The 12,003-nt window shown below is 41.4% G+C and overlaps 1 protein-coding gene and 4 non-coding genes across 9 annotated transcripts in view; 4 read left to right on the plus strand and 1 right to left on the minus strand.

The window, feature by feature from the left end:
• The first annotated feature begins 407 nt into the window (after positions 1–407).
• Positions 408–501, plus strand: trnai-uau (transfer RNA isoleucine (anticodon UAU)). The gene is made up of 2 exons: positions 408–445; positions 466–501. It is a non-coding gene; the product is annotated as a tRNA-Ile (tRNA).
• Positions 502–803: 302 nt separating this feature from the next.
• On the plus strand, positions 804–897 carry trnai-uau (transfer RNA isoleucine (anticodon UAU)). Its single transcript has 2 exons — positions 804–841; positions 862–897. It is a non-coding gene; the product is annotated as a tRNA-Ile (tRNA).
• A 460-nt stretch (positions 898–1,357) lies between these two features.
• On the plus strand, positions 1,358–1,451 carry trnai-uau (transfer RNA isoleucine (anticodon UAU)). Its single transcript has 2 exons — positions 1,358–1,395; positions 1,416–1,451. It is a non-coding gene; the product is annotated as a tRNA-Ile (tRNA).
• A 3,083-nt stretch (positions 1,452–4,534) lies between these two features.
• The window catches only part of rhbdf1b (rhomboid 5 homolog 1b (Drosophila)), a 42,965-nt gene continuing 35,496 nt past the window's right edge, over positions 4,535–12,003 (minus strand). For all 5 annotated transcript variants that reach the window (XM_061708532.1, XM_061708530.1, XM_061708529.1 and 2 more), the window contains 14 exons: positions 10,748–10,870; positions 10,347–10,489; positions 9,952–10,206; positions 9,410–9,521; positions 9,238–9,312; positions 8,267–8,428; positions 8,065–8,165; positions 7,909–7,972; positions 7,531–7,625; positions 7,322–7,397; positions 6,938–7,038; positions 6,691–6,844; positions 5,582–5,805; positions 4,535–5,499 (listed from right to left, as the gene is read on the minus strand). In XM_061708532.1, coding sequence (XP_061564516.1) covers positions 5,304–5,499; positions 5,582–5,805; positions 6,691–6,844; positions 6,938–7,038; positions 7,322–7,397; positions 7,531–7,625; positions 7,909–7,972; positions 8,065–8,165; positions 8,267–8,428; positions 9,238–9,312; positions 9,410–9,521; positions 9,952–10,206; positions 10,347–10,489; positions 10,748–10,870 — 1,881 coding nt within the window. In that variant the 3' untranslated portion in view covers positions 4,535–5,303. The remainder of the gene's footprint in view (positions 5,500–5,581; positions 5,806–6,690; positions 6,845–6,937; positions 7,039–7,321; positions 7,398–7,530; positions 7,626–7,908; positions 7,973–8,064; positions 8,166–8,266; positions 8,429–9,237; positions 9,313–9,409; positions 9,522–9,951; positions 10,207–10,346; positions 10,490–10,747; positions 10,871–12,003) is intronic.
• Positions 7,164–7,257, plus strand: trnai-uau (transfer RNA isoleucine (anticodon UAU)). Its single transcript has 2 exons — positions 7,164–7,201; positions 7,222–7,257. It is a non-coding gene; the product is annotated as a tRNA-Ile (tRNA).

The raw sequence follows: 12,003 nt of genomic DNA on the forward strand, positions 1-12,003 counted from the left end.
GGTTATTTACCATTTGAGACCTGAGCATGAAACAATAAACTATGTATTTGACTTCAAGAATGAGGAAAAAGGGAAATTAATAACCTTTAAGAACGCAGAAAGCGTCCGCAATCACTTTCTAGAGCAGCAAGGAAAGACATCTTACATGAGCTCCAGTGGCGCAATCGGTCAGCGCGCGGTACTTATAAGACAGTAACATGCAGAGCTAACTTTAAGGTTATGTAACATGGACTTTGCTGTGAATTTTGCAGGTTATTTACCACCACCTGAGCATGAAACAATAAACTATGTATTTGACTTCTAGAATGAGGAAAAAGGGAAGTTATAAGCGTTAAGAACGCAGAAGACGACTGCAATCACTTTCTAGAGGAAAGAAAAGAAAGGAAAAGGAAAGAAAGCTTACATGAGCTCCAGTGGCGCAATCGGTCAGCGCGCGGTACTTATAAGACAGTAACATGCAGAGCTATGCCGAGGTTGTGAGTTCGAGCCTCACCTGGAGCGTGGAAATTTAGCTTTCCTTGATCACAAGCTGGAATGAGGTTTTCAGTTCTGGGTGTCTGTAAGTAGTTTGTGTCAGACAGATGGGAAAGGTTCAACTCTTGAAGGTCATTGAAACTTCTGAGCAGAGGTGTAAACTCTGGTCCAGCTGTATTTCTACTGCCAGGTGTGTTATCTAGATCGCTCTAACTACCGTTGCTATATAACCAACCTGCTTCCACTAAATATTTATTGTAAACTGTCGGAGCAGTAAAACTTGCACTTCTTCCACTTTCTAGAGCAGCAAAGAAAGACATCTTACATCAGCTCCAGTGGCGCAATAGGTCAGCGCGCGGTACTTATAAGACAGTAACCTGCACAGCGATGCCGAGGTTGAGAGTTCAAGCCTCACCTGGAGCATAACCTCTTACCTTATGGTTAGTCCTCCTGTTTAAGGTTTGCAATCCTGCAGAAAATCCAGTCTCATCACCCTCTGTTTGAGTTTGGAAATGTGGCTGAGACACGGCAATATCTAGAGACATCAGTCACAGTATTTGGCTCACTGATTGGAAAACTGTGATAAAGTACTTTGAAGCACTTACCTGCACTGTTTTGTCTGTTTTGTTTGTTTTCGCCTTGAATCGGGAAGAGTCCCACCCCATTGAGCTGAGATAAAAAAAATGTTAATCAGATGTGCTTTGGTGACACATCTGATGGATGCAAAGAGCTAAGAGCAGAATTGATGTTTGTTCCTGCATTTATGAAAATCTTTTTATAGAAGAGTTTCAGTAAATGGGGAATGGCTCTTTTTTTCCACATCCAGCTTCACAGCAAACCAGTGTGCCAGTGTGCCAGTGTGCCCCTGGGGCTGGACACACCAGCTCCAGTGGCGCAATCGGTCAGCGCGCGGTACTTATAAGACAGTAAACTGCGGAGCTATGCCGAGGTTGTGAGTTCGAGCCTCACCTGGAGCAGAATCTCTTAGTTTATGTTTAGTCCTGTTAAAGGATTGCAATCCTGCAGACAGTTCTGTCTCATCTGTTTGAGTTTGGAAATGTGGCTGAGACACATAAGCTGATGTCTGATCTTCATATGGTGGCAAACTGATACTTAAACTATATATTGGATAAACTACTTTGAAGCTCTGCTGCGTTTTGTTTGTTTCCCCTTGAATTAGGAACAGTCCCACCCCAATGAGCTCAGATACAGAAAATCTTCATCAGATGTTCTCTGGTGGCACATCTTTTGGATGCAAAGAGCTCCGAGGTTGACAGTGGATGTCCAGGTGCTGTTGACTTTATTGCACAGAAGAATACTGCAAATATAACGAAAAAGACAGTTTTGGATGGGTATAGGCTCTCTGTGCTGTTATCTTGACTGTACCACGTTTTACAACGGAGTTTCCTTTCTTGTACGCCAGGATTACAGCGTCGTCTTTCACATTCAACAGCCTATACTGACACCTACTGGCGAAGTGGATATTGCCCTACAGTTACTTACAAGTGAAGCAGGTTAGTTTCCCTGTTTTTAGAAGTGACACAAGGCGTCTTATATTGTATTAAATAAGAAAAATAATGGTGGGGGGGCAAGTTAATTACAAGAACTAATAAAAGTAAAGCTGCAAGCAGCGATGAACGGGCCCTCGCGCGTGCAATTTTCACCAATAAAGGTCAAGGACTCAAAACTAAGTCTGATGACACCACCCATGACTCTTTATATCAAACCATTCAAAAGTTATGGCAGAAAATAGGAACTATCAACTATCGACCAATCAGAAGAAGGGGCGGGGCTAATTTGCACCAATTAAGGTGAAGGACTCAAAACCGAGTCCGATGACACCACCCACTAGTCTTTATGTCATACCATTCAAAAGTTATGCCAGAAAATAGGGACTATCAAATATCGACAAATCAGAAGAAGGACGGGCGTGCTTTTTGCCGTCTATCGTCGCCATGGTAACGCTTTTGACTGAAAAAAGTAATGCCCATCGTCGCAGGATCGAGACGCACATTTTGATGTATAACACACCAGGGTGCACGTTGCGGTTCGGGCCGCATTAACGGCCGAAGAAATGGCATAAATTGCGCCAAAATGACACGATTAATTCAAAATGGCCGACTTCCTGTTTGGTTTCGGTGGCGCCAAGAGACTTTTCTTTAAAGGGGACCTATTATGGCATCTAATACCTATTTTAAACAGGCCTTGAATGTCTTAAAAACAAGCTTTTGATTGTTTTTGCTAAATAAATGAGAAATTCAGCCTCTGAGCCATGTCTTTATCTTCCCAGTCTCTAACCTCATTCTCTATGCGGGATTCTGAGTGGGCGGGGCTATGATAATAGGCACTGTGCTGATTGGCTGGCTGAATGACGCGATACACTGCTACGAAAAAATGGCGGAAGCTCCCGCCGGCGGAGTTGTTGTTGTTTTTCCGGCCAGAGTTAGTTGTGGGCGTGGTTTCACGCATCGGAGGCCAACCTATGCAAATCGCGCCCGTCGTTACGTAACGACGGGAGCAGAATCTGAACGGCTCGTAGAAGCCACATCACACTGGATGGATCATCCGGGCGGGCTGTACAGACACTGCAGAATTTGGTTGCTTTCCTCCTTCTCTGAGTTGGCAGGCTGAGGGGAGACCACTTTATATATGTTAAAGCAAGAGAAAACGTGTTTTTCATAATAGGTCCCCTTTAAAGGAGCTTGAGGCTCCTTTTAAGAAATGAGACTCTCTAGCGCCACCCTTCACCGCGGCGGCCGCTGGGGGTACTGCAGCCAACAGCGAAGCCGGCATGGGAGAATATTCTAATTTTTTGAGATAGGATATCCTATCTCAAAAAATTTGAATATTCTGGGAATCTTAATCTTAAACTGTAAGCCATAATCAGCAATATTAAAATAATAAAAGGCTTGCAATATTTCAGTTGATTTGTAATGAATCCAGAATGTATGACATTTTTGTTTTTTAATTGCATTACAGAAAATAAAGAACTTTAATTTTCTGAGACAGTCCTGTATATAAATGGTAAAGGGGCACTTCGTAGCTAAACCAGTAGGGTTTGCAACTTCTGATCATGGAAACACAAATAATTGCGTGTCGTACTATACCAATCTATACTGTATTGCCTATTACAGTGTATGCTGTTGGAGCTCATAAAGTCTACTAACCGTTTTTGGTTTCTACAGTGGTCAAGTTATAAACCGTATTGCTTCATTTCAATGCTTTTTATGTCCTTGAGGTCATCAGTGGAATTTTGTGTTGGTTACATGTAGCTATTTATTCATTGTCTTTAAAAGTGCTCCACTCACCTGCAACTGAAGACTGAGTTGTTAAAACCCGTGGGTGGGGCTTACTGTATATCAGTAACAATGTTGAGTAATGAGTTCAAGACTCACCTGAAGCAAACGTCTCTTTTTTTTTAGGGACAAGATGCCGTGGCCACATTACTACAGAGCCACCTTGATGGCAGTAATAACCGCTACTTTTTTATTGATTTTAACTCTTCTTTCAGTTTTAACCATGAAGTTTAACAAACCGACTTGCCAGTGTGAACTTTGATCACAGCCGGCTTATTGATTTGTTTTAAACTGAAAGACACCAGAATGTTTTTTTATCAGATGTCCTTTTATCCTCCTCAGGGATGTGTTCTTTCACCACTTTTATTCCCCCGATATACCAACGACTGCCGGTATCAGAGCAGACACATACAGTACTTACAGTAAGTAATGCAGATGACTCTGAAACCTTGTCCCTACTCGGTGATGGCCAACCAGAGTAAACTGTGGAGTTGTAATGCTGACAAATGTTTTATTTCAGTTTTATCGATTCTGTTTGAACTTTTTCAGTTTTTTTGCTCGTGAGTGTGTGTGTGTGTGTGCGTGCGTGTGCGTGCGTGCGTGCGTGCGTGCGTGTGTGTGAATTTTAATGGAGAACACTATATAACAAATTGGGATTTATTATCTGGGATAATAAAGTTTAAGTAATAAAGTTTAACGACTAATAAATGTGCTTCAGTAACAAATACACAAATCTCTTCTTTTAAGGTGGCTAAAACGCCACCACCTTTAATAAAAACAACACACATACAAATTCACCTCTGTGACAATTATGCACAATTGCTCAGATTTTTTTTTGTTTTTAATCGTTGTGACAGAGTTTCATTTAAAAAATAATCCGTTTGTGACTGTGATGCATTAAAGGCTGAGGCAGGAGGAGTTCCAGAGAAGTAAACCACACAAAACCATGAGGCAGCCACTAAAAAATTGCATTTAAAACAAAAGTATTTTATACTATTGAAAAAAAACAACAATTTTAACGTAAGAAGATGAACACACACACAAGACCACACAAAGAGACATAGCCTGTGTAGTCAAGGCACGTTCAGCATTTTGAGGCCTTTTTTTCTTGATGGGTTGAACTCTGAAGACTTCCAGGGCAAAACAAAACTGGTTTTGAACATTACAAAAAAAGTATGATACAAAAATCCCTGTCGGTTTACCGCAACTGTGTTCTTTTTGGCTCATGGGATTCTGCAAAGTGGGTTTTACAAAAGTATGGCAGGTTGTTCGTCAGCCCAGCTCAAGATCGATCACATGATCACTTATTGGTCCCTTTCAGTGAACTCCAAGTTGGATCCTTCTATCCCCATGCACATGAATAGATTATGTAAGGTGTTCATGCACAGCCTGAATTCACAGAGGGGTCACCTGTGGCTTTCACAGTCATGGCTTCATACAAAATACTGACTGTTATTCCAGGAAACATTTTCCTGCTCAGTCCTAAATAGTACCGGAGTACCAAGAACAAACTCCCGACAGAGTCCAGCTTAGTCAGAGGAGGTGTGCATTTAGGTCGTACTTCTCACAGAACTTGTCCGTGATGGGGATGCAGGTGAGGTACTCGCACCAGTCACACTTTATTGGGTAGACGTAGAACAGAACGGCCAGAGCGGAGACCAGACCCAGGAAGATGAGCAGGAAGACACAGACCTGGATTCGCTTTCGGAACGAGTCAGAGTGCCCAAAACTAGGGAGAAAGAAAGGGGGAAAATTACAATCACTCACATCAGCACACCCAGGAAATACAAGCGCCTGCTTTCTTCACTGACCTGATGTACGGCAGGAAGGCAAAGGACAGGAAGAATCCCGAAACGAAACCACAGATATGGGCGAAGTTGTCGATCCAAGGAAGAAGGCCAAAGGAGAAGAAGAAGACAGAGATGGCCAGCAGTTTAGCAAATGCTCGCCATGGTCTCTCAAGGATCTGCCAGCTCTGAAACAGCTCCACAAACAGGCAGGCCAGGATGCCGAACTGGCTTCCTGCAGGACCCACCTTGAAGACGAGAGAATGGAGAGAATTTTAAATGGTATACAGACAGTACTCGAGTTGTAAAAAAAAATCAGGGGGGATGGTGGATTTTATCATATGGGGACAGATAATTTGTGCTGATTACAAATAATATAATATATTACAAATAACAGCACTGACCAAAACACCTGCAGAAACACTGCAGGAATGACATAGCAGCAGTTAAATGCAGCCTTCTGTAAGCTTTAAATATCCACTGGGCTTACATCAAATACATCAAAACACAACAATAAAAAACTGTTTTCTGAACTTATCAATATGCCTCTGTCCTTCACAGGATAAGTAAAATGGATCACTGCAAAAACTCAAAATCTTAACAAGAATATTTGTCTTATTTCTAGTTAAAATGTCTCATTTTAGTATTTTAGTAAAAAAAAATCTCATTACAAAATGAGTCTTAAAACAAGACTCATCACTGGAAAAAACAACAATTTTCACCTGTTTCAAGTAGATTTTCACTTGAAATAAGTAGAAAAATCTGCCAGTGGAATATTTTTTTGCTTGTAATGAGAAGATAAATCTTGTCCCACTGGCAGATTTTCCTACTTATTTCAAGTGAACATTTACCTGAAACAGAGAAAATTGTCACATTTTTCTGGTGATGACTCTAAATGTTGAAATAGCAATAAAACCACATTCATTGATGAAATGACATAAGGGATGGATAGGGGGGATGGCAGTTTTACAGGGGGGATGATTTTGACCGTTTTTATTTCAGGGGGGATGCCATCCCCCCTCATCCCCCCTCAACTCGAGTACTGTATACAGATCCACCAAAAAAAGGTACGCTTGAATGGTGAATGGTTTACAGTCAACAAGGCCAGTAAGAAGTTTGCAGATGACCTGTACCTCTGCTCTGTAGGGAAGGAAGATGGAAGAGGCCAAGTTGCCAGTGATGCCACTGAGCATGTAGATGATGGAGATTCTCAGCCAGCCAGCCAGCTTTTCTAAGTCTCTTAGCACCGTCATCTGGAATAACACAGACACCAAGCAGTGTAGGATCCTGCAGACGCACACAAGACAGAAAGCAAACCCCATTTAATTTTGCATCTTAACAGCTTTACCTGCCTATGAGCCAAAAAAAAGGTCCTCTTACCCAGCATGAAGAAACAGAGACAGCCACAGCCGGGAGAACTGATCTGGGACCTCTGGGTTGAGGAAAGGCAGCAAACCGCACACATCATCCATACAAGCAACCTGCAAAAGGCAGAGAGAGATGATCAGGACTGCAGACGCTTTCCGCTAGCGATGCTTTACTGCCACCCTGTGGAGGATCAACATAATACGGAATCCAGCTTCCTTTCATTTGACAGCAAACACCAGCTCCAGTGGCGCAATCGGTCAGCGCGCGGTACTTATAAGACAGTAACCTGCTGAGCAATGCCGAGGTTGTGAGTTCGAGCCTCACCTGGAGCAGAAATGCCTACAGCTCACTTTTACAGATATAAATTAAAAATAGGCCATGTCCACCTCATAGTACCTGTGAGCAAAGAGTTGCTTCCTCGTGGAAGTAGCCTTGCATGAAGTCACAGTACTCTCTGGAAGTAATTTCACATCTGCAGCACAGAATGAGTTGCGAGTTCAAAAAAAAACAAAACATCAACATTTGAGGTAGCGACATTTACATTTAAACAACTCAAGAAGTGATTTTTTTCACATGCTGCTCAACCTTGTGACTCTGGTCCTTACCGTCCTTTGGTGCCGATGCAGCAGGGCCGGCCTGTGATGGTGCAGTCTATGTGGGGAAGGTTGGTGTGGTTCCCAAAGTTGTACCTCGTGCAAATCTGCAGATCAAAAACAGAGAGAAATAGTTATCTTATTATAAGCCAGAAATAAATGATTTAACTGATCATTAAATTATCGTCCAACGCTCTTAGAAAACACCTCCGATCACTGCTACTAATAACCAACGGTCTTCAGTCCTCTTTTCATACTTTAATTTCATAAATCAAAGTATATCAGCGGTTCCACTGGCACAACAGGAAGGCACGCAAGACTTTTAAAAACCACTCAAATGTTTTGCTGATCAGACAAATGGTTTATAAATATGTAATCCGAGTCACTCACCGGCCACTGTGTGATGTCGTCGGACCACTCATGAGGTGAAACTGAGGCTGGCTCCTGACAAATCCTGCAGAAGCAAAACACGCTCTTATCCAGATACTGAGAACCAAAACAGTGGTAACAACAAAAACAACAAAAGTAGATTGGATTGCACTTTACCGAGGGTCCTGATGGCAGACTGCACCGTGCTGACGTAGTTTACCATTTAAATATGGAGCACTGGGGTGATGAGGCCACTTCACCCACACTGCCAGGGTACTCTGCAGTAGAGCACACAGAAACACACACAAGTCCAAATGGTTCATTTTAGAGAAAGTCTACTGGTTGAAGACACAGACAGGTTTAATCTGGTTTCACTGACCGAACACTCCTCCTGTAAAGTCTGCAGGCAGCCGGAGCGGTCGTTTCTCACGCAGCAGCCTGATTCTCTCTCGCTCGCTTTCTTCTCATGGATTAATTTGTGGATCTCTTCATCTTGACGCATGCAAGGGGAAAATTTTGCACCTAGGTGAATTAGTGCTTCCTGCAAGGGAAGTAGGAACAATATTAAAACTTCCAACTAAATCAATAAATGAAAAAAACCAACAACACACTCATTACTCCGGCACTTTAAAACCAACATGCTGTACATTTTTTCTTTTAATATTATTTGTTCTTTTGTATTGCACCAATCACCACAACAAATTACTTGTGTGAGTTAAACTACTTGGCAATAAACTTTTTTCTGATTCTGATACACGAATGATACGAATGATTCGTCACAACAGACCATTACAGGGTCTGCATAACTGCGGATGCTGCACCGCTCCCGTTCCAGTTTTCCTTTATTCATGAACAAGACCTGAAGAAATTCCTCCACTTGAGTCATCACTCCACCCTTTTTCTGACTGAGTCATGTCTCTGTCACCGGCTCCAGCAACCTGTTCAGGTTTAACCCACCCCACCCTCAGTGTCAGCTGGGAGAGGCTCCACCCTCGAGACCCTGGAGACCATTACAGCAAAAGCTGTATAAATGTTTAAAAAACTCTTAGTTACATTATATAAACTAACTATTTAAATATTTATCTGGTAGATAAATAGACTGCATCAAATCTTCCCTTTGATGTGTTTAGGATGTGTTTTCCAAATCTTTTTTTCAACATTTATAATACATATATATAATATAAGACTCTAAAAATCTCTCCTCAGCAAATCTTGGATTGTAGTAACTTAAGTTTAATATGCTAAAGCTTTCTTATTGCAACCACCCTACATAAAATAATAAAAGCATTAAAAACAGTAGTTTATAAACCGAGGATGAGAGGTAAAGGATAAATCTTAGAACACGCTTACCGAGCTTGGACCCAGCCAGAAGTTCTGTTGTTGCACAAACTTAACATTTTCATAAACTCCTTTATTCCTCAACACCTCAAAGAAAATAAAAGAGAAGAAAATTGTGAAATTATTTTAAAAGAAGGCACAATAAGCCAGCATTCATGTGATAATGAGTGTACGGTACACTTACAGAGTCCACGGTCTCGTGTTGTGTGAAGCCGATGGGGGCGATGCCGTAAATGGTGACGGACAGGATGGTGATAAGTAGATGGACAAATGTGATCCAGTAGGCAAAGAAAGGCCTGGAGAGGAGAGGAGGGCAATTTAATGCTCCATTAACCCGAACATCCAATAAAAGCCATCAGTAACTTCATACTTCCTACCTTCCGACTTTATAATAACAAACTGTAGCCACCCGAGTGCAATAACCTGTCTCTTTGAAAGTGCAATAACCTTTGCCCACTAAATACCTCACGTATTTTTGCACATGTAAATATTATCCGTTTTTTTGTGTTTACTATTTTTTCTCTTGTACATTACTCATTTTTCTACATTTTATATTGCTCTTTTTTTTTATTATTTAGCTATTTATTGGTTATTTCTATTTAAATTTTTTGTATAAACCGTTGAGCGTGTGTGTGTGTTTGGCTGCTGCACGATTGAATTTCTCCTCTGGGAGATCAATAAAGTCTTCTATTCTATTCTATATAAGTGGACTGTCAGCTGTCCCACCTGTGATCGTCCATGTCCTCTATCTGCTTCTTGACGTAGCTGTCGATGCGCTTGCGGTACGTTCGGTTGGTCAGGCGGCCGATCATGCCCAGGCCGTACGGCCTCTTCTCTCTGGCAAACAACTTCTTCACAGGAACTACAATCCTTTGCCCCCGCTGCTGATGGCCGTTGCAGCTCACCACCTCCTGCTTCAGACGGACTTTAGGTTGGACCATACAGCCATCTTTTGCCTTGCGCCATCCTCTCTCTAAAGGCCTGGGACGAGGAAGAAGAGGAGAGGAGAGTTAAAAAATTAAACTGAGCCATATTTTGGTAAATCAGGAGACATCCTTTTCTCTTCTCGGGTCTTCTCTTGTTTTTTTCACATCAGTGATGCCAGATAATCATAAACCCACAGCATGAGATGGCTCCTCTCCAGTTTGCTCTTATCCAGAACACTTCCTGTGAGCACACTCTCATCCAGCTGTTTGAGTTCTGCCTCCGACGGCGTCTCGAAAACGTCGTCTGCAAAGCTGGACAACTCTTCAGGCAGGCCATCCTGCAAACCGCAAAACACGAAAACAATGTGAATTTAAAACAATAAAAGCCAAAAACCAAGGCAACAGGAGGGTTCTTTGAAACAAAAGTTGCATTGAGGATCTCGACGTTAAAGAAAAAAGGTGCAAAAAGTCTATACAAGTTAAGTATATAGAGATGTAACATTCAAATATATTTATAATCATAACAATATCAATAATGCTGCACAGCTGATTAAATTACTGTCCTGGCAATGTGCAGAAGTGTGACCACTACCCACTCTGGCGAAGAAAGACGTATCCAACTCATCAGGGAAATCCACAGTGTCTTCTTCAAAGAAACTAGGAGGTATGAAACTCCGTCTACGACGTCGTCCAGCGGAGCTGTCGACTAATGTCCGACCCTGGGAAACAAACACGTTCGTTACATCTTCACTCTTGGGTCAACGTTCATAGCAACCCTGGAAAAAAAGAGCCTTGTCAGGTTAGTCCCTTTAGTGCCAAAGCACACAACTACCAGTGGAAGTGGCCCGTAAAAATTTTATTTTGGTCTGGAGAGAGAATTGTTTGGGCTAAAAATAACAAAATTATTACCAATATTTATACCAATATTTATTGGTATAACACCAATTCCACTCAAAAGTAACCAGTTATATTCAATATATTATAATTCAGTTAATCCACTTCCTTCCAGAGTGAAGACGTCATATATATCTAACCTAAAACTTATGCCATTTTAAAGAAACCCATTGTCTCTTAAGTAACTGCGTTCACGTTATTCTAAATTACGTTTGAAATGTGGAGATCCTTCATTGGTGCGATCTAAAGGGAACGCTAGCTTGTGTAAACTCAGCTGAGCTGGGTGATATTTGCAACTGCGGGGCTTTGGCAGGCAGACATTTATTACAATATGTCAATTTTTGTGAAGCTCTGTTTTATTCCAAGAAGACGAGTATCTGCTCAGTCAAAGGTAGAAAAAAAGACTGCAGAACAATATCAGAAGTGAGTAACTTTACTACAATATTCTGCAATATTATGGACATGTGTTTAATATATTGAAGCAAAAAAAGAGAAAAGATTAAATCTACTTTCACATCTAGTATGTAGTATTTTAAAGATCAAGTGAACAGGCAAGAAGGCTGTTGGAAAAAAAACTGTTTTGTAGACAGATAAATCAGAAACCGTAGGGCTTGCCCGCTCTGGAAACCTGCCGGTGGTAGTATGATGGTTTGGGCCAGTTTGGCTAAGTCTGGGCCACTCAGAGGGGATTCATTTACAACACCTTTGGAATGATGTTGGGAAACTCTAAAGGAAAACAACAAAACATCTGTTTGTGAACTGACACAAAAAAGTGGGTCATGTAGGCAGGGGACTGAGTACACAAGTTTGGCTCTTATACTTTTTTCAACATTCATTATTTAGTTGACCTCAATAAATGAATAATACTGTATATTTTTATTTTATATCTCATTACTTTTAGGACTTGAGTCCACAAACTTTCAAACATCCCTACAACACTAGAACAAAGCTTCAAAGC

This window comes from Cololabis saira, chromosome 19 (genome assembly GCF_033807715.1).
Source record: "Cololabis saira isolate AMF1-May2022 chromosome 19, fColSai1.1, whole genome shotgun sequence".
Taxonomy (NCBI): Eukaryota; Metazoa; Chordata; class Actinopteri; order Beloniformes; family Belonidae; genus Cololabis; species Cololabis saira.